General features: G+C 37.5%; 1 protein-coding gene across 3 annotated transcripts in view; it reads right to left on the bottom strand.

The window, feature by feature from the left end:
• ulk2 (unc-51 like autophagy activating kinase 2) overlaps positions 1-24,772 on the bottom strand; it is a 38,752-nt gene extending 13,980 nt beyond the window's left edge. For all 3 annotated transcript variants that reach the window (XM_056263290.1, XM_056263291.1, XM_056263292.1), the window contains exons 1-14: positions 24,553-24,772; positions 21,844-21,936; positions 21,190-21,231; positions 8,702-8,734; positions 7,814-7,850; positions 5,543-5,716; positions 5,142-5,215; positions 4,921-5,022; positions 4,729-4,787; positions 3,396-3,478; positions 3,256-3,306; positions 3,085-3,173; positions 2,779-2,950; positions 1,876-1,936 (exon numbers count right to left, since the gene is read on the bottom strand). In XM_056263290.1, the coding sequence (XP_056119265.1) occupies positions 1,876-1,936; positions 2,779-2,950; positions 3,085-3,173; positions 3,256-3,306; positions 3,396-3,478; positions 4,729-4,787; positions 4,921-5,022; positions 5,142-5,215; positions 5,543-5,716; positions 7,814-7,850; positions 8,702-8,734; positions 21,190-21,231; positions 21,844-21,936; positions 24,553-24,642 (1,160 nt within the window). In that variant the 5' untranslated portion in view covers positions 24,643-24,772. The remainder of the gene's footprint in view (positions 1-1,875; positions 1,937-2,778; positions 2,951-3,084; positions 3,174-3,255; positions 3,307-3,395; positions 3,479-4,728; positions 4,788-4,920; positions 5,023-5,141; positions 5,216-5,542; positions 5,717-7,813; positions 7,851-8,701; positions 8,735-21,189; positions 21,232-21,843; positions 21,937-24,552) is intronic.
• Positions 24,773-25,655: the final 883 nt, after the last annotated feature.

Here is a 25,655-nt window from a genome sequence, read left to right as displayed (position 1 = left end):
TCCTGGGTTATGTATTGAGTGAGGGAGGAGTTTGGGCTACACGTGAGCGGTTAACCAGGCTGCACAACAACTGCACACAAAGAGAGTTTCATTGTTTGACCCAGAGTCATTTCAGCATGGCACAACAAACCAAACAGGACATCAATGATGAGGCTATATACGATAATATATCTATGTATATATTATATAACACTACTGTTAATTTTTTTTTTACTTTTTAAATTGATCAAAAGTGACAGTAAAGACATTTATGATGTTAAAAAAAATATATAAATATAAATATAAAAAAAAAAATTCTATTCATCAAAGAATCCTGAAAAAAAAAATCTATCGCTGTTTCCACAACAATATTAAGCAGTATTTTGTTTTCAACATTGATAATAGTAAATCGGCCTATTAGATTGATTGTGTGACACTGAAGAATGGACTAATGATGCTGAAAATCCAGATTTGCTATCACAGGAATAAATACAAATTTTAAATATATTAAAACAGTTATTTAAAATTTTATTTTAAGTTTTTACTGTATTTTTGATCAAATAAATACAGCAGAGACTTCTCACTTAAATCTTTAAAAGCACAAATAATCTATAAAAATAACATTGTTATTTTTTTTCGGTAACACTTTACAATAAGGTTTTTCATTAGTTAACTACTTAACATGAACTAAGAATGAACTGCACTTCTATCTACACTATTTGTTAATCTTTGTTAATGTTAATTTCAACATTTACTAACATTATTAAAATCAAAAGTTGTATTTGTTAACATTAGTATATGCACTGTGAAGTAACATGAACAAACAATGAACGACTGTATATTTTTTACAAACATTAATGAATACTGTAACAAAATGTATTGTTCATTGCTAGTTCATGTTAATGCATTAACTAATGTTAACTAATGAGACTTTATTGTAAAGTTTTACCTTTTTATCTTTAGCAAATCTCAAAATAAACATTTTACATACTGTGCATTATAATGCCGTTGTGACTAAATTCAGTTGTAGCGTTTAAGTTTTTAGTAATTTATTTTTAATTTATTTAAACAAAATAGTATGAATTTTTATATTTGCCATTTATTGGCTATCGGTTTTTATTTGGGTGCATCTCTAATATTTCGCTTGTACAAGAGAAGGAAACAGAAAAGCCACATAGCAGAAGGAAGTGACTTGGAGAAGACAGCTTCTGTTCTACATGAGTAACAGACAAAAAATGATTAGCATATGAATGTTTTAACTGTCAATGTCAGATCCACTGCATAACTGCACAATAACAAGGGTCTAGTCACAAAACAGCCGATGCGATGGATGTTTATTTCTGCACCTCTGGACAAAATTAGAGGTCGGTTTACAAGTAAACGGTGTGGAAACAGTTTTAGATCACATGCAGATGGTAAGAAATGACAGCAGGGTGTCTATTCTTAGGGCAGGAGCACAAACACACACACATTCGTTCCCACAGGACTCATTCACCACCCATGTGATTCACCTCTCAGCTTCCTCCAGCAATAACAACAGACACACCACCCAAAGTCACACAACAGTGAACTCGCCCTGGCTTTCACCTCCACGATTAAATAGTTTGGGAGTAGAAGGCACCAAAAATATCTCCAATGACATCAACGAAACAAACAGATCAGTGTGCTAATCCGTAACTCCATATTTCCATGATGGAAACAGCCAAAAAGGATCAAGATGATTTAACCATTGTTAATATTGCTGTCCGCATCTCGGACTTGACAGTGAACTGTGTATCTTTGGCCTACTAAACCTAGTTTAACAATTGAAGAAGAAAACATGCTTGTGTGAAGGTTTGAGGTTTGAAAGCATTGTAATGCATTGTGAGTGAACCATATCAGTGACGTCACACTCACCCTCCACACAGAAGGAATTCACTGGACGGCCTGCGGCCCACTGCCCCCATTGGAAGGTCATCTAAGGAGAAGAGAAAGAAAGTCATGAGAACTACAAATACACACAGTCTCACAAACACCAGCAAATCACAGCTTGTGAGAGCGTAATCAGCGCTGGAAGGCTTTCATAGCGCTGACTCAGCAGACGCCTCTCTATACGCTAAAACAGCTCCAGCAGCTACTCAAATCTAGTGTGTGTGTGTGTGGTTCAGGTATAACCTTTTTATGGGGATAAAATGCCCCCGCGAAGCTGGCAATTTCCAAAATCCAGACATTTTTTGGTCCCTGTGAGGAAAACAGCTTACAAATCACACTAAATTATGTTTTTTGAAAATCTAAAAAATGTCTGATATTTCTCTGATATAAAACATTTATTCAATATTTTTATATTTTGTAAGATTTATATAAAAAAGGCTTATTTCAAGATTGTTTATCTGAAAAGTTTTCCAGGTAAAAAAATGTAAACATACTAAACTAATAATTAAAATATTGTACTTAATATTAAAATATTAATATTTTACTAAACTGTTTTAAGATATTAATACTTGTTTTCAGCAAATATAAGTGTTTTTCTTGTTTTTACCTTAAACCTCAAATTTAGCAAGATTTAGGATTCAAATTACATTTACAACAGTTTTAAAGTATATTGTTTTGCTTATAGAAGAAAAATAAATCTTTAATTATATTATCTCACATTAATGGTCAATACAGTTGAAAATTAGATAAAAACCTTTTTGCTTCTCAAATAAATTGATCTTGTTTTAAGGATGTTTTCAATTTTTTTTAACAGAAAAAAAGAGACAAATGTACTGATTATTAAATATTTTTGCAGTGTGACGTGTTCGGTGAAGTAATGTGACTCACAGGACTGCTCCCCGGAGAGATGTGGCACCAGCACAAAGTCGTCCGTGTCACAGGAGGAGTTCTTGCTGCTGGTGCTGCCGCCCGACTCTTTGGACAGCTGCAGGTAGTTGGGAGGGCCGAGAGGTGGAGAGGACAGCACGTCCTCGGGGAGAGTCTGCATGTCTGGCAGGGACTGCAAAACAAAGGTGGAGGTAAACGCTGGATTACCTTGAGCTGAGTCAGTGCTATTAAACTTCTCAATGCTGCTATCATCTCATGCAACACCCTAGTTTAGGAACTGCTCATGTCTGTATGTAAGGTGCTTACCGGAGGAGACACGTAACGACAGGACGGAGAGCTGCCACACGTGCTGTCTGAGACCATGCCAGAGCACGTTGGCACTGGCACAGGGCATGCTGGGTAAAATAAATAAAAAACTGGTTTAGTGTCCAGCCACACCTTATTCATTAAATTTGCACATCAAATGTTCTTACTTACATTTTTTAATAGTTGTTGTCGGTTCCAAGAAAGGATGACTGAAGAAAGTGTCTGCAGACAGACAAATATGAGAATGAGGAAAGGGAACAACAAGGTGGAAATCCTCCCACAATGCACTGAAACAACAGAAATACACTGACCAAAATCCATACGATCCTTCTGGTTCCTCTGGAGCAGCCCCAGCAGCAGACCTTCCAGTGGAGGAGACGTCTCTCTCGGGATGCTGTGAACAGAAAGCTTTAGTTATTCAGTAAATAGGGCCTAATGATTGGCCATATCGAGATTATTGGCTGAATAATAAAATATAATCAAAAATCTGTTTTCATTTTTCAGTGAATGAATATTTTGATATATTTCGAATATGTATATTTATATGATATATTTTGAAAATTTTGAGTAAAGAATATGTTAATGAAGAGTTTTGTCATTTCACAAGTTTAGGGTCGGTAATATTGTTTTATGTTTTTGAAAAAAGTCTGTTGTTCTCACCCAGGCTGCGTTTATTTGATTAAAAAAAAAACAGTAAAAACAGTAATATTGTGAAATATTATTATAATTTAAAATAAACGTTTTCTATTTTGAAACCTTTCAAAATGTAATTTATTCCTGTGATGCAGAGCTGAATTTTCAGCAGCCATTATTTGAGTATTCAAAGTCACATGATCCTTCAGAAATCATTCTAAAGCTGTGTTCACACTGCCAGTGACTTTGTCGCTGCATGTCGTCAGTGGCTGGAAGTGGGGTCACTAGTGGCCGTTCCCACTACGGATTGCCTAGTAACGTTTATGAATGACATGGATGTTCCATGCTGTAGACACTGAATTTGTTTTCTTGGAGGGAAAAGACTAAATATAAATGGTATCAATACATAAACTCCTTAATACTAAAGACGAACAAGAAACAGCGAGTGATCTTTGCCATCTCGGCTTTTTATCTGCAGTGAAAGTGCAAGCGCCGGTCTATCTGGGTTTACGTTGGAGTCAGCACAGAGATATATAATAAATTATAGAAAAGTTGCTGACCACTAACATAACTTTCCCTCCATCATAACACTCCACTACAGGATCTAGTGACGGATCTTTTCCTCAATCACACCTGACTTCACTCCTTCTGGTTGTCGCTCCTGAAAATTGCTCTTCATTTGCATACGGTTCAAAATACAGTTAGGTCCATATATATATTTGGACCTAACTGTATCTCAACTTTGTCGCATTGCTAGACAAACCTACATTCCCTCATGTCGCTGGAAATCGCCAGCTCTCCATTGAAATCATGTCGCTTTGTCGCTGCGTGTCGCTGGCAGTGTGAACTCAGCTTAATATGCTGATTTGGTGCTCAAGAAAAAATTCTCATTATTATCAATTTTTAAAACAGTTGTGCTGCTTAATATTTTAGGGGAAAACAACAATCTTGAGCATTATGACACATATGAAACACAACAAAAGAAAAAACAAAAATAGTCAATGCTCTTACTTTGGCACCAAAGTCTTGTTCTTCTCATAGAACATCCTCAAGTCCTGGGGACTGTTAGCCTGGTCATACAGTATATACACATAAAACACCATTAAAACATCATCACAACAACAACAAAAAACAGCAAAGTCTTGAAATCAGATAATTAGCTACTATATTATCTCAGTTTAGCTTCATTGACATGAACGTCACCTGAAAAGGTGGCTTTCCCACGAGGCACTGGTAAATGACAGTCCCAATGCTCCACAGGTCAGCTTTGGCATCATAGTTCTGGGACATGATCACCTCTGGAGCCTGCGAAGAGAGGTGATAGATTACAAATTATGAGAACATGATGCTGCCAAAGTCTCACACCGCTGATGTATTTCACAAATCTGAGACAGTGAGACAGAATTCAGTATGTGTCTACTGACCATGTACATTGGGGATCCACATAATGTGGCCGCCATCATGTTGCTCTGGAGATATCTTGCAAAACCAAAGTCAGCTGTTAAACAAAGAGAGCACCGGTGTTATTAATAGCAACATACTGCTGTCTGAAAGTCACGACTTATAACTTCTGCGCATACTGAGACAATGGAAACAAAGAACAGGCTGTGTGAGAGATCAGAGGGCAGAAAGAGTATGATGCTATTATATAGACTGTTGGGTGCATACACAGTGGACTACAAACGTCTTGAGATATTTATTTCCAGGTTTAAGTTTAATTTTGGATACCAGATTTGTAATGTGGTCTCAGACGTTTGAATTATACAGTAGATATAATAAGGTATATATAGTAATATTAGCAACAAATCGTTATGTAGAGTGTTACCAATCTTGATGCGTATGCCGCTGATGCTGGACTTTTTGCGTCCCGTGTAGGACAGCAGGATGTTCTGAGGCTTGAGGTCTCTGTGAATGATCCCCTTGCTGTTGAGGATGCGCATAGCTGCCGCAATCTGCTGTAGAAAGACCCTCAGTGTGTCCTCTCGCAGAGTGCCCTTGGCTGGAAGAGCAAAGACATTGTACCGCTGAGAAACATGGCTATAAAATCCATTAAGACATTCTATAAAAACCTCATTTAACCAGACAGCCTTGCAGCTAATATAACTGCTTACATCATACAATGTTTCATTTGCTGAAATTGAAAATTGGCTTTATGTTTCAAGAAACCTCAGATTTACTAGTTTTGAAGAGCAAAATCTTTAAGGTGTGGTCACATTTACCATTGTTCGACAAATTTTTAGCAAAAAAAGTCATTTCAATAGGAGTCCACAAGATTGTGAAATTCCAGACGCAGATTTTGGATCGAGATAAAGTGGGTCGCAAATTCACTGTGTTGACCAACAGACAGCTGCTTGGTTTGAAAGTGACTTCATGTGAGCTTTGCTTCATTAATCGCTAGACTATTGACTATAGACAATGACCCCCGGTTGACAGACAAGGCTTAAGCCTAGTCCCAGACTAAACTGCATGTTTGAGCTGTTTTAACTGAAATCAACTTGCACTAACATATCTTAAAATATGTCAGTGCCATTGTTTTGTCTCAAGATGCAAACCAGTAATGTTTTTGTTTTTTTCTAAGGTACATTTATAAAAGCTACTTAAATGCCCTAATTGAACTAAAGCCTAATCCTGGCTTAATCTAAGCCCTGTCTGTGAAACCGGGGCTGGAAGTTTTTTGCCCACTAAATTTCGATAATGTGACCATTATGTCTGTTTTAAGCAATAAAACAGACAAAATGTTGTGAGTATTTTATATAAAAACAAATACTGTAGAACTGAGCATAACTAGAAAAATGAAGATTGACTATTGAAATGTCCATGACCTTTTAAGGTTTTATTCATTTCCATGATTATTCATCACACCTGGCTGGGCCAGTAATTCATATTATTAGTTGCTCTGCCAACAGTTCTCATTTAAATGTATAATTTGTTAAAAAATTGCAATAATAGCTAAAAACTATTAATTACACAAGAAACTCCAATAAATTGGAAAATGGCATAGATGTCAAAACATTACTGATTGGTTTGTCATATTCAACCCATTCATACTGATAGATAAAAGTTTAAAAAGTTGACAAGCGGAATTTCAAATTTTTCAAATTTCAAACTTTTGTTTAAGTTTGCATAAAAAAAAAAAAAAAAGTAAAAAAAAAAGACATCCAGAAGTGACAGTACCGTCAACTCTCTGTCACTGGCCACCCTAATTGTTGTTGAGCACTTTTAGGGTGAGTGATAAAGTGAGAATTCATTTTGGATGAACTATCCCTTTAAATAAGGATATAAACTGCACTGAGCTAATCCAAGACCATCAGAGTCATGTTCTCTAGGCCCCTGATTGGTGAGAATGTTAAAATCAGAAGCTGCTCAGGGATTTTACATGGAGTGATGGCGCTCCAAGTCCCCTGTTAGAACAAAACTGGTGTAATCCACTGAGCTGTTAAGAGGATTCCCTTCACTCAATCTGCTCTGTAAACAAAGCAATTACGATCACAATGAACCTCGTACTGATCCCAAAACAGTATTTGGCATAGCTGTGAGGTTGTATAACTAAGAAACGGTTGCATAATTAAACAAGGGAGAAGGGTAAGAGGACAAGAGCATGGTTACACAAAGATAACAATCTGCCTGAACATAACAAGAGGTAACAGTCCAGCCAACATCAGTCACACAAAGTAAATGGCACCAGAGTAATCTCTATTATGCCCTCTGCGTCACACACTCAGTGAAAACTTAGTTTATAGACCAATCAGATTCCTCTGACAGAACAAAGATTGCTCGTAAACACCAAACTGAAGTACACAGACTTCTGTTTATTCACAATGGGTATGTGGACAAACCTCTGAGAGCTGTAAATTTATATGATAATGGAGGCTGCAGTGACTCTCTGAGAGTGTTAGTGGCAAGTGTGCTTTGAGATTGAGCCCTGGAGACAGACACTTCAACTCTAGCTCGCAGAGAAATACATCCTTGTTTAATGTGCAAAGACACTTTAGAAACCCATTTATAGGTGGACTTCCCTAAAATGTGCTTTAAAAACAATGCTCTTTTTATTTGAGCAGCCTGACCAAATGATGTGTTTACCTCACAATCTGCTTACCTTGCAAATAGTCTGCCAGGTCTCCTCCATTGCAGTACTTGAAGAGGAAACAAACAGAGAAAATAAAACTCAACTTTGAAACCAATACTGAACAATAAAAAACTATGTTGAGGCTCGAGGACAGGATATTTCATGGGCTACAGGAGGAGGAAGGCCGGTTTAGTGACACACACATCAATGAATCTGATGAAGTGATGCAGCATTATGGGATTGTCAGCATGTATTGGTGGCCAGTAAATTTCCACATCATTGATGGCATGAGAGAAATAGCCCTGAGCATACTGGGTGTTGAGTACAGAGATAATACACTACAGTTAACATGACATACACTAACATCTATAATACTCTGACTGAACATTAGGACCTTTATTGAAGGCTTTTTAAATAAAAAAACAAACAAATATTACTTCTGGCTTGCTCAAAATTTTTATTTTACAGAATTAATCAAAAAGAGATTTTTTTTAAAATGATTTTAGTTTTGGTTAATCGAAGAAAACCTGTGAAGACCTCTAGTTTGAGCCAAACTCTATCTGCAAACCCATTTTTAGGTCACACAGACAGGTCCCAATAAATTATACTCAGAAAGCATTATCAGAAGCTACTATACAGTACATTCATGAGAAGGGTTGGACTAATACACGCTAAAGAGAGTTCATATTAAGGCTCTTTAAATTGTTTTTGAGACCAGCTTTCCCTGAACAGATATTTTTAGTTTGGCCTCTTGATGTGTTTGTTTCTCCTTCAGAGACTGCAGTGTTGGGCAATACTAGAAAGAATAGCCATGCAACATTAGGCACGCTGTGGCCTCATGACTAAAACAAGAGCATGTGGAAGACAGAAACAAGAGAGAGGGAGAGATAGAGGGGAGAATACATGCTTTACACTCACCTCCATAACTAGAAATACAGAACTTGGCGTTTCCTGAAAGAAAGAAAAACAAGATTTTACTCAGAAACAGCCCACAACAGCAAACATCCATCACCGACACTGATTTGTTTGCACACATGTCCATGTCCTCCAGCAACCACGTGGTTGTGGAAATACAGGCACGTGCGTAAGTGAAGACGACTCACGTTTCAAATCCTGCATGCAAACATCCTGGTGCTGAAACCATTAGACACACTAGCCTCCTAACAGCTATTAGGGGCTGCTGTGTCAATACTGAAGGAATTAGATGCGGAATGCTGGCCAAATAAAAAGCACAAGACCCTTTGGTTTTTCCCAAGGAAGCGGGCTGTTACAGCAATCAAGACAAGCCACCAATCTATAGAACTTCCTCCACAATCTGATCTGAACGTTTTATGATTCCTGGTATTTTTCAGTGAATTGATGTTGGCACTCCATTAATGCAGTTGTGATGGACTGGTCCATTAACAAGGAAAGTGCAGCCATTTTATGTGCTGCTCATAAGTGGTTGCCTGTGGAGAGTGTGTGTGTGGGGAGAGTTTGTAATAGCGGCCAACACTCCCATCTGCCCACATCACCTCTCGTTCCACCTCACTATATCTCATTACCTCACCTATTCAAGATGACTAAATATTTAAAATCTCTACTAGACTTTAAAAAAAGAAAAGAATCCTGAATGTTTTTTTGTGCTAATTTCCCTTATTTTTACAATAAGATTCCCCTTGCCATCACGTAACACACACTTAAAGTTATTCCTTAATACCTAGTGATGCACCAAAATTTCGGCAACCGAAAATATTTGGCTAAAAGAATTTTCGTTTTTTTCAGGCCAGAATAGTTTTAAAGGACTGAAATCATTGACCAAAACAGTGACTTTTAATCAGCGCTTCTCCAATGATGTGTTTTGACTTCATCAATGTCTATTTTATGCACACAACATGGATAAGCTCCATCAATGATCAAAAATGAAGAGTAGCAATTTGTCAAAATAAATAAATAAATAAATTGTTTGACTGAAATATTGAGAGGTGGCTGATTTTACTAGAACTGGTTTAATTCATCTCCTGAAAACACAACACCCTGAATAGCATAATGAGATCAGTTATCTGAATATTAATAACTGAGACTGTATTTTTGGTTTTTGTTCCATTTACTTTATTTTCGGTTTCAGTGATTTGGTAAAAAATCAATTTTGGTGCATCACTATTAAAAATAACACCAATAATTTAAATGTCACTTCAATAAACACGAAGAATGAACAAAGCAACTACATATTACACAGTGATGATGATGAACACTAAACTAAGGGCTTAAGTACACAGATAATACAATCAACAGAACAAGGAACAGGTGCAAGACTAATTAGAAACTATGGTAACAGACAATGAACTAAAACTCAGGCAAAACAATAACAGAAAATAAAACTAAACAGGGCATGATCATGACATTAATAATACTGCTAAATGTAATTAAAGCTGCAGTCCGTAGCTTTTTTTGGGGGTTAAAAATGATCCAAAATACATATTTGAGAAAATACATAACCAGCCAGTGTTCAAAACTATCTGCTTGCCTTAGCTCGATTCAAAGTGGTAAGCTTGTAATAATGTTTTTAATTCCAGTGGTACTGGTGGATTTCCGCGGGAGATTTGAGCATGTCTTTGCGTCATTACGTCACATCTGTACACATAAAGGAGTTTTGGCTAGTGGGCTAGTATACTGCGTGTGAGGATGTTGGAGGTGGAGATTTATAGCCTTTTCTCACAGCACTTGATATAATTAAACTTTTCAATTTGATGGCGGATCCAGAAAGGTTCAAACGACGATCACCAGTGACAACAGATTCACCCGTTGTAAAACGCAAAAGACTTCGTTCGGACTTCGGAGTGACTACAGAAAGAAGAGACTGCAACAGGCCCATGCGAAAACAAGGATACATATCGGAAGGACATTAAATGTAGTCACGCAATGCTTGCTTATGTTGTTAACATTAACAATTTGAGAACAAAGTGTAATTTGCACGGTTTTGCGTGATATGATAACTTATAAGCGATTGTTAGATTTAATCAGCGCGATTTACTGCAATGTCAGAACCAGAACAAAAGTGGATGTTTCTTACTAGTTCAGATGACATTTTCCAGTGAAAATTCTTATGTTGGTCATACTTCCAAAAAGTAGAATCTGTGATTCTGAATGCCAGTATCCACACGGGCGCGGTGACTGACAGCCTCACAGTCTCCTCAAACAATAGCTGTGTCCCAATGTGAAGGCTGCATCCTTCGAAGGCCGCGGACTTCGAAGGATGCAGCCTATCCGTCCTTCGAAGGACGCACCATGTAGCCTTCGTGGGATTTCCTAATGGCGCAACCAGGTGTTCCCGATTACCTCTCCAGGCGCCAAGCAACAGTGCGAGAGTACAGCTGCCATCCTGATCATTCATTTGATAAAATTGAGTAAACAGCTATGGAGCCAGAATTGGCTATCGTCATTTTTTTGTTTTATATTTTACTGGAGGACATGTGAGCAGGGGCGTAGCAAGAATTTTATTTTTGGGGGGTCCCGTCTTTAAATGAGGGGGCAACATGTTTTATATATATATATATATATATATATATATATATATATATATATATATATATATATATATATATATTAGGGCTGTCAATCGATTAAAATTTTTAATCTAATTAATTACATACTCTGTAATTAATTAATCTAAATTAATCGCATACACAATCTTACAATGTTTACATGGTACAATTTCTGGTAAGCTACGTTTTTATTATTATTGCTTGACACAAATTTCACGATTTCAATTTAATTTAATTCTTGTGATTTGATGCAATATTGACTCATTTGGATAAATATTAGGTACACAAGATAGGCATTCATTTTTCTCAAGAAAAAAAAAATCTCACCCAATGCTGTAAAAATACAGAGAGCCATATCAGCTGGTAGTATTTAAGTTTAAAAATAGCTCAAATTAAATATAATGCGTGTTTATTACAAATAACAACTTTGATATAAGTAAAAAATATAATACATATGTAATATAGTAGTAGGCTACATAAATTTAGAAAAACACTCTCTATAGCTCTTTTTTTATAGCCAACTATAACGTGCTATCATATGGTCATGAAATGGCTTTCCTGAGGTAACTTAGGCTAAATGTTATGTGACATAATTGTTCTCCAGCTGTTTTATTGACCTCTTTTCGCGGTTGAAAAACACTGATTGATCGAGGAATATACATTTCGGTAAGTTTTAGGCTGCCCTACTGTATCTTTCAACATTGTTCATTCGTGTTTATTTACTATTAGCTAGAGATGATCGGTTCACGTGCCGCTATAGGGATCTGTCATGTCACATTTACAAGCGTCAACGGTATTTATTGTTTGATTTTCGTAATAAAATTGACAGAATCTGAGAGCTGAGATTTTTTAAATATCATAATAACGTCTGTCGTGTCTGTTTCCGTGTCCTCTCTTTGGTGCGCGATTTTTCTGTGCGTGAGAAAATGGTTGTGTGACGTGAGAGCGCGTGAAAAGTTACAACACACACACACACACAAGTGCGCTTTCTCTCAGAAACACTCACCGACTCACGCACACACTCCTGGATGCTTTGCATTGATGTGGTACTTTAGAGTTGACGAACTCCGTTTGTTATAAGTAAATGTTCCAAACAATGATCCAAGCAGCGCGTTATTGTCTCCCTCCTTTTTACACGAATGGTGGCTACGGCTAGAACGGCTCCGCAAAGGTCAAAACGGAATGGATTAATCTGCGTTCTTTTTTTTAACGCGTTATTTCTTCTCAGATTAATTAATCGAAATTAACGCGTTATTTTGACAGCCCTAATATATATATATATATATATACATATACATATAGGCTATAAAATATATATATATTTTATATACAGGTCTATTCTGGTGGGTGCGGTGATGCGGTGGCGACATGTAAGGGTGGCGCTGCCAATAAAGCACCTAAAAGCTGTCACAAAGAACCGGCAAAAGTATGATTATGAATATGTAAAATATAGCAAGGAGATATTGTAATTGTTTATTAATAAACAAGTGTTTTCTTTGTCGGCTAAGATGAAGTTGACGATGCTGACTCGCGATTTTCAGTAGTGAACGTGCCAGAGAGAAATGCACATTTCATAAGGATTACATAAGCAGAGAGCAGTCTGTAGTCTGTTTTCTTTCGTTTTGAATTGTTCTGTTTAAAAGTAGACATGTGAGGCAAGTAGGCTACCTTATACGCTGAGTTTTGGTTAATTTATGAGACGAGCTCCAGTTCACGCGCCGGCGCTTCCGTTTTTTATCTATCGTCTGCTATATTTACTTCTTATTTATTAAATCCAGGCAATTGGTTGATGAAACATTGATTAAAATTAAGATACAATTAATACAAAACGAAATTCAGGTTAAAGAAAGGTTTTGTGTTTTCTGTTTGATGTCTCTGTGACAGTTTTAAAGCATCTTTTGCTGCTTTCAGAGCGGTCATGTCCGTAACGGAGAACACGTCCGTAACATTGTTTTTTTTTCCTCATAAATGCGAACACGAAAAATAAAATAAAATAAAATGAATATTTTATGTACTGTGGAGACTGAGAGCCGACCCTAATTCAACCGGTGAGCCTAGCCTATTACTTTGGTTTGCGCAGTGTAATTCACATAATCACTAAAAAAATATTTTGCCTCCTAAAGTCTTTTTTTTTTTTTTTAAGCAATCAGAAAACTGAGGGGACCGGACATGTAAATTAGTAACAATTTGTTAATTTTGTGACAATAGTCCTACATTTAGTTAATTTTCAAAATAACCAGTGGGGGAATGTAAGGAACTTCATACTGCGTTAAGTATTCATGTACAAATGTGAAGTAGCCTACTTTTTCCCTCACAGGACAGCAACACTACGCACTTTTACATTAAACTACACAAAAGTATATAGTTTAAATGTAGCCTATCAACCTTGCAAACACTCAGATACCATTACAAAAATAAACAATGTCCAGAGCCATGAATTTTATTTACACATTTAAAGCATAAAATAATAAAAAATGATGAATAATAAAGAAATATACAGAAATAAATTTTTTCGTTTTCGCGTTTCCACATGAAAAATGAAGCCACGCAATGGTGACGAATGAGTTAAGATGAATAAGAAAAAGAAAAACTTGTGGCTTTTAACTCTGGTTTCTCTAGCTATTTGAGTAAATAAAAACATAATATTTTTACATTTAGGCCTAAATGTTAATTTGCCGTCCACCACCGAACTCTCCGCTGCCCTTTTAAAAAAAAAAAAAAAATGCTGTCGTCACCAGCGCAATGACTTATGGGGTAGGATAGGCCACTTAGGATACATTTATGTATCCTCTCTTTCATGGGGAAACGAAAGGTGCATTTGGCGTCGCTTTTGAATCAGGGAACCCTTCGTCGCGCCGCAATGACGCAACCGGCCTTCGAATACGGCCTTCGGAGGACGCAGAATTGAATTGGGACAGCCTTCATCGCGCTGCGATGACGTAATCGGCCTTCAAATGCGACCTTCGGAGGGTGCAGCCTTTGAATTGGTACGTCCTTCGTCGCGCCGCTGTGACGCAATCGGCCTTCAAATGCGGCCAATTGGCCTTCAAATGCGGCCTTCGGAGGATGCAGCCTTCACATTGGGACACAGCTATTGTCTTCATCCACGCTGTGCCGTGTCAAGGACTCGAGGGTGTTGAACTACAACTCACGTAAAGTTGATAATTCCGCGAATGACTGCAATTGCAGATTTCGAACAGAGATGGCGACAAAGAGGGAAAAAACGCAGGACTGCAGCTTTAAAGGGATAGTTCACTTTGAAATTAATTTTTGATATGTTTTAGCTTACCTCAAGGGCATCCAAGATGTAGGTGTCTTTGTGTCCACAGTATTTTCAATTTTGATATTTTTAGGTCAAACCGTTCTTGTCGGTCAGTCATAGAACCGCCGGCACCGTCAGATCACTTGGAAATGGCTGTGTTTACAAGAGGTAAAAACGATATAAATACTGTTCGTTTTCTCACACAAACCGCTCGTTTCGTGTCTTAGGCCATCAATGTGTACTTACATTTACGAGTCATTAAATCATGTTTAATTTGGACTTCTCTGTGCATGATCTTTGAGGTGGACCCCATAGACCTGCATTATATGACCGACAGACAAGAACGGTTTGACCTAAAAATATCAAAATTGAAAATACTGTGGACACAAAGACACCTACATCTTGGATGCCCTTGAGGTAAGCTAAAACATACCAAAAATTAATTTCAAAGTGAACTATCCCTTTAATGTAAATCTCAAAATGAAAATCCATTTTAATACTGTACATTATATTGTTTTGATTCCCTTGGCTTGTAGCATTTAAATTGATTGATTTTAGTTTTTAGTGTTTCATTTTTAATTTAGTTGGACAAAATAGTATAGAAGTTTTATTTCGAAATATCCCTAGTCCATGTTATGGTGAAGAAAAAAAGTGTTTGTCTTCATAATCTTGATAAAAATTTATGAGCAGCTCATGGGCTCATGACTCGACAAGATTTGCATTCTGAAAACAAGATACTTCCTTCTCTGTAATCTGATCCTAGACAAGCCCACCTCCCCAATTCTGCTGTAGATCTGTTGATGGGATCTGGGATCAATGCAGCCTAGGGGCTACAAGGGTCACAACCTCTGGTTGTCAGTCTGATTGCATATAGGGCTGATTTGAGCTGGCTGTGGTGGGGGATAAGAGGGAGAGAGGAAATGAAACAGCTCCGGCTGGGTGGAGGGGTCGATCAACTCAAGGACGTCATTAACCATCACATTTCAGTAATTTCTTGAACTTGACCATCTGTGAGTTCATCTGAAGCCAACTGGCTCTGAGCATGATACACACACACACACACACACACACACACACACAAACAAACACACAGGCCATTTGATGAGAGGCACAAGAGGAACCGTTGACCAAGTGGGGGCAGGAAAAGAAAAACAAACAGCTTTGGATCAAGAACTACATGTCCAAATACACAAGTCCCGCCCTGATCTTCTGCCAATTTTTTGCTTACTTCTTGGCAGGAGATGAGATTCCACTTGGAAATTTGCCTAACAATATGCATCATGATTTAAGCATAGTTGTTATATCATTTATATTTGTCATGTGAACAAGGATAAAAATAGGTCAGTTACCAAAGACTGGACTATGGACAAACGGCTAGAATACCTGAACTGCCATCATTTTGAAACGTACAGTACCTCAGAACAATGTGCTGCTACTTAGCAAAATTCAGTGGGAAAGTAACATTAGTTACTGCATGTTTAGAGCAAGTTAGCATATTTGGCAGCTGGGCAGCATGCCTGGTTATAAATGGAAATGGAGAACAATGTGATATATAGGCACCATGTTGGTAGTCAGCCAATATCAATTATTTAAAAAAAACTGGAGTTAACAACAAACTAGAAATGCATTGGAATTTTGGCATCCGGAATATTCAGCTAAAATATTCGTGCACACAACATGAATAAGCTACAACAGGTAAACATGTCATGCATGAACTTGACTCTGACCTAAAAGGATGCACAAGTCGAAATATGTAAAATTTGTTTGGCTGAAATATCGAGAGCCAGCTCATTGCCTAAGAACTTTACTATGACTGGTTTAATCACCTGAGAACACGACAGCATAAAAAGTTCAACTACACAATTTAATCACCAAAATTTTATTTCCAAGTTTTCACCTAAAATAAAATTTTAATTTCTGTGTTTTCGCTGCAACAGGAGACATCAAGAGTTGGCAAATTTTGACTGTAAAATTTTGGTATCGGGTCAACCCTACAACAAAGCACCATTGACAAAAAAACAAAGCTAGAGCTAGGCTGCATTCCGATCATATCTCCAGAGCTAACATGAGCTTCAAAACATCGACATGAAGTCAAAAGGCAGCCAGGCAGTGAGAGTACTGCATCATAACTAAGTGTTGGATTACAAAATCCAGCCAAAGCAGCGCTTTAAATTCTAGGAATATTTGAGAAACACCACATGTGCAACCAATTGTGAGAGATTGATGTGTTCTTCTTAGGATCTCAACCAGTTTCTAGTAATCTACATGATAAGGGAACACAACATTCTGGGGATGTAAGGTATACTCAAGGTGTCGTGAGTCTAAAGACACAGACTGTCCTTTCAGATGAGATTGTTTCTAAAGCAATGTCCCTGGAGCTCTGATTGACACACTTGAGTATCGTTATCAGCAAGAACAGGTAGAGAAGAACAACAGCACATCATTTTGCCTGAGGTAAGGCCATGAACCTTCACAGTTGTAAGATAGAGAAAGAGATTAAGACAAAAATAAACATTCTTTTTTGTGTCTACAGCCCACGAAGGGCTGGTAAATAAACAGGCAGCCTACACTTGGTGAAATGTTGGTGGGTTGGTGGTAAGAAATGAGAAACAAACCTTAAAGGTGGGCATTTAGAGAACACTATACACTGTAATGTGAATGAATAGATTTATTGCTTAATGGCAAAGAGTTATCATCCACCATAGTGAACACAACTTATTAGCTGAACACTTATTAGTTCCTGCAGGCAGCTCTCGAGGAAAACGTTAACAGTTTCCATGTGTTCCCATGCTGTCTTTCTTTTCCTGCACCCACCACTCATTGCTGACAGTCTTCATTTGAATTCATTCCTCCCCTCCTTCTCAGAAAACTGAAGACAACAAGTCAATCCGTCCTCCACTGGGACACGCTGTTCTCTAACAGGAAGTTCAAGTTCTGTTTTGATACATAGATTGTCTCATGCATACAAACCTGGCTCCTCCCACCCCGACTCAAAACCCCACCCACTCCTCCCTCCGACTTCATGATTCCAAGTTAGAATCCTTCCAGCCCTTATATTTCCCTTTCCTTAAAATGTACGTGCTTTTTGCACATTTGAACAACACTTCTCTGTTTATTCAAGGGATTGTTTGAAGAATGTTTCAAAATTTTTGTCCATGCAAAAAAAGTGAGTGGTGTCCAAAACAGCCCTATTGACTTTCATTGCATTGCACTTTTTATTTTAAAATAATCTTCTTTTGTGTTGTACAGAAAATATAAAGGCATACAGGTGTGGAACCTTATGAGGGCAGGACTGCAATTAATTTAAAATGGTTTCATTTTTTTTGGTAAAAAAAAAAAAAAAAGCTCCAGGTTTCCTGTGCTGGTTTGTAGGGCTGCACAATTTGGTCAGAATTGATATTTTATATATACCGTCGTTATAACTATAAAATAATAATTAATTAATTAATGATGTTATTATTATTAATGATGTTTTATCATTATTATTATACAGTCATATTGACATATAATCAAAACAAATTGTGCAGCCCTACAATCAAGAAAATATTACTATTGTGACATTTCATAAAAAAAATTAGCATTAAAGAAAAATATATATAATAATGTAAAATTACAATACTAATATTTATGGCTGTTTTAAATACTTTTTTTTAACATTAAACCATAAAGCTTTTATTTTGATGCCTGTTTATAAGCACTTTTAATTACAAGTTTGGGAAGATGATTTGGCGCATGTTGCATTCCCAAAAATACCTGTACGTTATAAGCGAGGTAAACTTATAGCGTTTGCAGAGATGATTTTGTCTGGACTGTGGAGCACCATTTACTGTGACCCGAGCCACTCTGAGACACTGGATCATCAGCTCTTCGCGTGTAAAGGAACACTGTGGTATATTTTACTCTGCAAAATTCCATGCATATTTTAATTGAATTCAATCGTAGACTTTGCGATTTCATAATCGCACTAAGCCATATTGCTATTTTGCTTTTGTACTTTTGTTTTGATTAATTGTGCAGCTCTAAACAAGGGTGCGTTTTGGGTGATCTATCCCTTTAAAGGCAAAGCACAAGTACACTCATTCAGGCAGAAGAAAGAATCACCACCCTGTTATTACAGCAGGTCTCCAGCCTCCCTCTGCCAGAGCAGGGACACCACTGAATAAAATTTGACTGGAGCTGCTCAGCTCTCACTGCAAGCCTGTAATTAAAAAGCTATGGCGATATCTTCAGCTCCATCTGTACAAATCCCCATTGAGAAAAAGCTAAATAACGCTCTAACATCTCTATGTGTATGTGTTCTAAGAAAGCACGCACGTGTGAACTGGCACTGACGTTGGCATTAATCACAAGCAGCCACAAGCATTCACACTTCTTCATCATGTGGGATGAGATCGTTATCAGAGCTGCAGGTCTGGGGCGGAGTGCTACCGCGCTGCATATGCTTCGTGTGGCGTAGTGGGATCTGAGGGCCACCTCTCACAGCACAGCTGAAATGTGAAAGGGCAAAGGCTCCCTGTTGCTATGCTTTAACTAGACACCTCTGGCTGGGTACAAAAAAGTCAATCCTCCTAACATCTTTAATGACAGTGGATTGTAAACAGTCCAAGGTAGCGTAATTGGGCTTGGAAGGGAACGCCATTAGTATTCCCCAGGGCTCTGTGCTGCCATCAAGAGAAGTGTGGTGGATAAAGGTCACGTTCTTCTGTAGTGTGCGGCTCATGGTGCCTGCTGAGGTAAACGGCCATTTATTTCATTTGAGAAGCAGTCAAGCAGGTATCTACTTGCTTTGTGTTTACAGTGCAATAAGTTAGTGAAAGTGACAGATCTGCAACGTGATAGTGAGTTCATGAAATCGAGAAGAATTCCATCACAAAGAAAAGACCATCACAAAGAAAAGTGTGAATGCCACTGGGGAACGAAGTACTTTAGTATAGTTAGAAAAGTATAATTGCAGCTATCATACAACAAAGTTATGATAACATAAGGTATAAACTGAACAATGATTCTGTTTTCTTATTCATTGACTAAAAAGGTGCCAGACTTAAGCCTTAGGCTAGAGACCTACTCAATACAATTAGTGTTTAGGACGCATTTAATTTATAATCTAATTACTATACAAATGTCCAACCTGCAAAAGCCCATGTGAGTATTCAACATGATTCAGATATCTGGGTCTTTTCCTGGCAGAAAAAAACCCGGCTTAACTATAGTGGGGGAGCAGGGGGGATGACTTGAATCTTCCAGGATAGAATAAGATCAACTTCTACCTCCGTCAGACTGACCTCGTGATTGAGAAAACAAGAGTTTAGCAGGAAGGGGATCTCAGCGTTGCACAAATGTATTTATGGTCGTCTGACTGAATGAGCGACTAAGCATGCAAGTCTCCAGAAACAGCTGATGAACAGCTACAGTACGTCACAGCTGACACCCACTTCTCCATTTCAGCGCAGTGAGGAAAAACACACCTCGGGCCAAGCGGGACAGATTTTGGTGCTAACTGTCACAACCGAGACAAAATGCTATAATTTCTCACACCAACTAAAAAAAAAAAAAATTTGATGGAGATAAACAGTGTCTCCTCAAGAACGATCTGCCTTAAAGAGATCAGTGAGATGAATGTAAACAGCTTGTAGTGTTCTCAGACCTTCTGCCCTTGGAGCAGAGATAGATTACACATAAAATCACTCTTCTTCTCAAGTGTCTTCCTGAAGAAGACCAAAAGTGTTGCACCGTTCAGCACAAAAACTGATTCAGAAAAGCATGCTTAACTGAAGGATGAGGGGTCTAAGGGCCCCCATCAGCACTGCAGGTGTGTGTCGGGTGGGAGTGTTATATAAGCACAGGAAGACGCATGCTGCGTTGGAAGTGCAGGATATTTAACGACTCACCTCACTATACTGGGAAGCATTACATGTCAAAGGTGTGTAGGTGACTGAGTCATAACAGCCTAATTAAACCTACAGCTTTTCGCAGTTTTGATCCTGCCGTAGACATCAACATGCTTTCAGAACAGTGCTTGCTCTGTCAGCCGATGGTTTGGACCAATGAAATGGTGTTTAAACAGCCTACACCATTCCAGAGAAGGCAAACCCTCCCCCTATATGATACTGCTGGTGGGATGCAGAAAGGAGGAAGGCAGGGGTATTGATGGATGAATTAGCTTGCTAACAGAACTGGCTGACATTTTCACTATAGTATGCAGTATTCAGCCCCAAGGATGCTGAGAAATAATCTTATTTCCTCCTGGCCAGTGACATTATTATCTAATGTACCCTGTAAGACACTTATAAAGGGCTGCACAGTGCACACAATGTATTTTTTGCATTAATAGCTATTAGAATTACAATTAACGTCCTCTTTAATGACTTTATAGGATTGGAGAATAATGTGTGGGATATTTTCAAAGAGGTCTCAAGCAATGTACAGCGAGGCTTAGTCTAGGATAGGTCATGTGACTTGTCATGTGAAGGGTGGTGTTATATAAGAACTGTGCCAGTCCCGTAGGCCCTCACAGCTCTTAGTGGATAGTAGAGCACTGACAGCTCTAGGCAAATCTGCTCAGAGTTAGTGAGGACAGAGCATTCAGAGATTATAGTAATAAATGAGTAAAAAGCCATTACCTGGACATCATAGAGTGCCACAATGTTCTCATGCTGGAGTTCCTATAAACAAAAAAATAAACACCGTCTATAATTAACACAGTATAATAATAAACATAAATAAATATAATAATATAAGACCAATTCATTTTATATTATTTAAAATAATACAAAAATAATAATTGCACAAAATAATATACACTGGCATTAAAATTTTGAGTTTGGTAAGATTTTTTAAATGTTTTTGAAATAAGTCTCTTATGCTCACCAAGGCTGCATTTATTTGCTTAAAAATACAGTAAACACAAAAATACAGTTTACAATTTAAAAAAAAATGTTTTTAATTTTTAACATTTTAAATTGTAGTGATGTCAAAGCTGAATTTTCAGCATCATTACTTCAGTCTTCAGTGTCACACAATCCTTTAGAAATAATTATAATATCAATGTTGAAAACAGCTGTGCTGCTTAATACTTTTAAGTAAACCGTGATACATTTTTTTCAGGATTCGAGATGAACAGGATTTACTTGAAACATAAATCTTTTGTAACATTCATGTCTTTACTGTCACTTTTAATCAATTTAATGTGTCCTTGCTGAATTAAAGTATTAATTTCTTTCAAAACACACACACACACACACACACACACACACACACACACAAAAAAAACTCACCTTTAAAATTTTAATTTCTTTTCCAAGCAGAATCTGGGATTTGGAGAGATTCTTTTTGTTAATACTCTTGATTGCGACCTCCCAATCAGTCTTCTGCAAATATTACACAGAGAGAGCAATTATAGGATGGCGGAGAGGGGTCACATGCATGTGCCAAATTACATTTATAACTTTTATATATATATATATATATATATATATATATAAACATTTACTCTTTAATTTTTGAGTGTTAAGAGTTCTGAATGTTTAACTGTTTATTCCTGTAAGTGGGAGTATTTTTGTTGAGGACACAAACATTTGATTCAAAAGGCCATTCTTTTCAGCATGCTGCATCTATTTCTCAACTTGTGACCTAGAACCAGATAAAGCTGATAGTATAATTGGGATTTTAGCCTTTGGGAGAGGCACTTGTGCAAGGTGGGACTCCATAGGGCCGCACACCAGCTTAAAGAAACTGTGTCCCCAATGCAGAGTGGAAATCCATGAATAGAACGATGCTTTTCATGTAAATGTAGGTTAATAAGAGATGTTCGGCACACTGTGCCATAGCAAAGTGCTGGCAGCACGCAAGAGCGGTTGCGTTCATCCGGCCTCACTGAAAACCGACTCAGCCAAGCGTGGTAAAGGCATCCCCGGGAAAACGCTGTTGGCTTTTATATTGACCCCATTTACTAGATGAGTATTTAAAAGGAATGAAGAGACTTAAATGCTCAAGCTTTAATGAAAAAATTACAGAAATGTCCTATATATGCAGCTAATTTATGTCTATGTCAGTCTGCATCTTTGACATCATCTTCAAGCTAGAATACATCAATCAGTGATCATAAGCATGTGTGATGTAGGATGAAAATAAAACTGTCTCACTGGTTGAATCGAGTCAGCTGCTTGGGATGAGGCAGGTGATCATAAATACCGAATTACTCCTGCTATATTATATAGCTGATGTTGTACTACATGCTGTGCATACACTGAGCATTTCCACACACACAATCATACAGAGATAGCTCTTATAATGATGCACAATAAATCAATATCAGCATTCGATCTGATAATACCAGGGTTCAACAAAACCGATTTTAAATCGATTTTAAAAACCATTTTTTCAACTGTACATTTAAGGTTTGGATTCCTGATTTTCATTCTACATTGTAGAGAGATTGAAACGCTTTTGAAGTGGCAGGAAATGGAAATTCATCTATTTTCTAAATGCATGCTATTGATTGTAAATTCATCCATGCATATGTTACAGTTAAAACGTTTTTTTTAAATAAGTATTTAATCAAAATGTCATAACTAGATCTTCTAGTGAAACAAACAACAGACACTCTCTGGTGATGTATGCCAGACTTCTCCAATCATTTAGTCCCCTTAACCCCGCTCTTTTCTTACAGTCAACAGCAAGCTTGCATTCAGATTTGCCTTTCATCCAATCAACAACCGGTGGATTGAACCAAGTCCCCACTCTACATATTTTCTTTTTCAATAATCCGTTGGATGTCCATCACACAATACATCGAAAATATCTGTCGATCGATACTTTGGTTACATTGCAACTAAAAGATGGAAAAGTATATTACTGCCATCATCATATCGCTTATTGATCATAATAACATAAAAAATAATGATCAACTCAGCTAAAAACATTTACAGATATTCCCTTATATCCGGATATATCTTAATTGTTTCTCCTATAGACACCAATGAGATTGCAAGGACAGAAACTGGAGATGTTGCCTGCTTCTTGGATGTTTCACCTGAGAACATAGCCCAGTAATCTCACATGTGTCTCCACTAGAGATTCAGGAGAGATCTTAATAAAGTCTCAAATCTCAAATCAAAGTCTCCAATCAAAAACCCAACAGTAGTATTCATTCCAGCTTCTCTACAACTATTTATAAAACACTAGGCTATCTATCCCAATTGTTTCTATTAAAATTTATTTTAGATAACTATTTCAGAATATAAGGTTACACTTTATTTTAAGGTGTCATTGTTACAGTGTAATTATATATTTAAGTACTGAGTAATATTAACAGCAGGCTTACAGGCTACTTACTATAGGGGCAGGGTTTGGGTGAGGGTTAGTTGCATGTCATTTTGCCTAATTTACTGTTATTACTATGGTAAGTACATGTAACATATGTAACAAGGACATTGTAAAGTGTTACAGAATCTAATGACTAGCTACTAAAATGAAAATGATGCTAGTTGATAATGGACTAGTCATTTAAAAAACACTACATACAAAATAGATAGGCTAGTTAGGTTTAGGCAATAATGTTAAAACGGCTTGCCATTTTCTCATAACACCAGTCAGTGCGTTATTTGTATTTAGGCAATGTAAAAAAATAAAATAAAGCAGAAATCATAACTGTCTTCTTTCCGCCCAAAGTAGACCGGTCAGTCGTTTTGACGTCAGAGACTGCTTATTCGCGGAGGCTGTTTTATGAATGAATGACTCCAGCAGTATTGTGACCTAGCACATCTTACATAAAAACATCCCACGGTTTCTAAGCAAGGATTGCTATGACTCGCACAAGACGTGAAAAGCACAATGCATATATATTTGTCTATATTAAAAAACATGTATTCTATCAGGCAAATTTGACATTTAAATAGGCTACCTCACTTTAAATGTGATGCACAACAACAAGCATGGCCGAGATTTGCAGTCCGAGTGACCAATGATGCTTAGCGCTTATTTACCTTTTTATGTCTTCCCTTGAAGACGACCGCAAAGGCTCCGTGTCCGACGAGATCTTTTCTGCTGTATTCAAAGTCTCCCACCGTCTCCATTTTTTGGCAAGTGTCCTGCTGTGATACACTACAGCTTGTGATGGAGAGGTTGTCAAGTTCTTCAAACTCTCGTTAATCCAGACGACAGTCTATTCAAGAATCCTGTCATCCCCAAATTATTAATGCGAAGGACGATCCCCAAATTATTAATGCGAAGGACGACTTAGTACACCTGAGAGTTGACTAACAACTTCTGGCTTAAGTAAGGATCAAAACAAAGGAATAGCTAAATGTGAAGTTTCATAATAGATGCGCAGGATGTTTCGCTGTCACTCTCTGACACAGTTAACAAGCCATTTAGCAAAATACATGCTACATGATGTCAGTTCAGTTTAAAAGCAAAGAAAGGGGTTGCAAACCCCCTCTCCCTTTTATGGTGCCTTAGCTCAATAACGGCGCGGTGGGTCATTGAGTTGCCCATTGCGAGCTGGCTAAAATGACAGCCAGAGATTTGCATTTACAATGTAACAGATTTTTACACTGACAATTTAGCAGAAGAATCGCATTAAATAATATCTAGATGTGTTACGACATCGATTTTACATTTTAGACAAGCAGTATCGCCTGAATAATAGCAGGTCAGTTCACAAAATAACTGTTCCGTTTAATGCCGTTCTTCTTCAACGATATTGTGCTCTTCTTTAGATCCATATGATAGCTGTGTACACCATTTCTTCAGTACACCCCTCAGTCCTGCTTTCGATTTCGCGGGACAATGGAGGAAAACATCAGCGCTTCACTTTTAAGAAACGCAGGAAAATACGTTAAAAGCAAGATCCGTTATAGGTGAGGGGAGTTTAAGGTTTATCTTCTTCAGTTCGTTTGGAGAAGTTGACCGTGATCTCAGCTTGCTTTGCTGCATTACAATGACACAGAGCTCTTACAGGAGAAGGCTGTAATATTGTGTTCCTCCGCGCACGCGAGTGCGTCGTCCTCCGCCCCGAAGGATAGTCCTGTTAGCTCACGAAAACAAAGCCTGAGCTCTGCAAGAAATCAGAGCATGCAAATGAGAA

This window comes from Rhinichthys klamathensis, unplaced genomic scaffold (assembly GCF_029890125.1).
Source record: "Rhinichthys klamathensis goyatoka isolate OS25496 unplaced genomic scaffold, OSU_Roscu_1.1 h1tg000206l_1, whole genome shotgun sequence".
Lineage (NCBI taxonomy): Eukaryota > Metazoa > Chordata > Actinopteri > Cypriniformes > Leuciscidae > Rhinichthys > Rhinichthys klamathensis.
The sequence above is the reverse complement of the archived record's forward strand: the minus strand, read 5'-3'. Positions and strand labels throughout refer to the sequence as shown.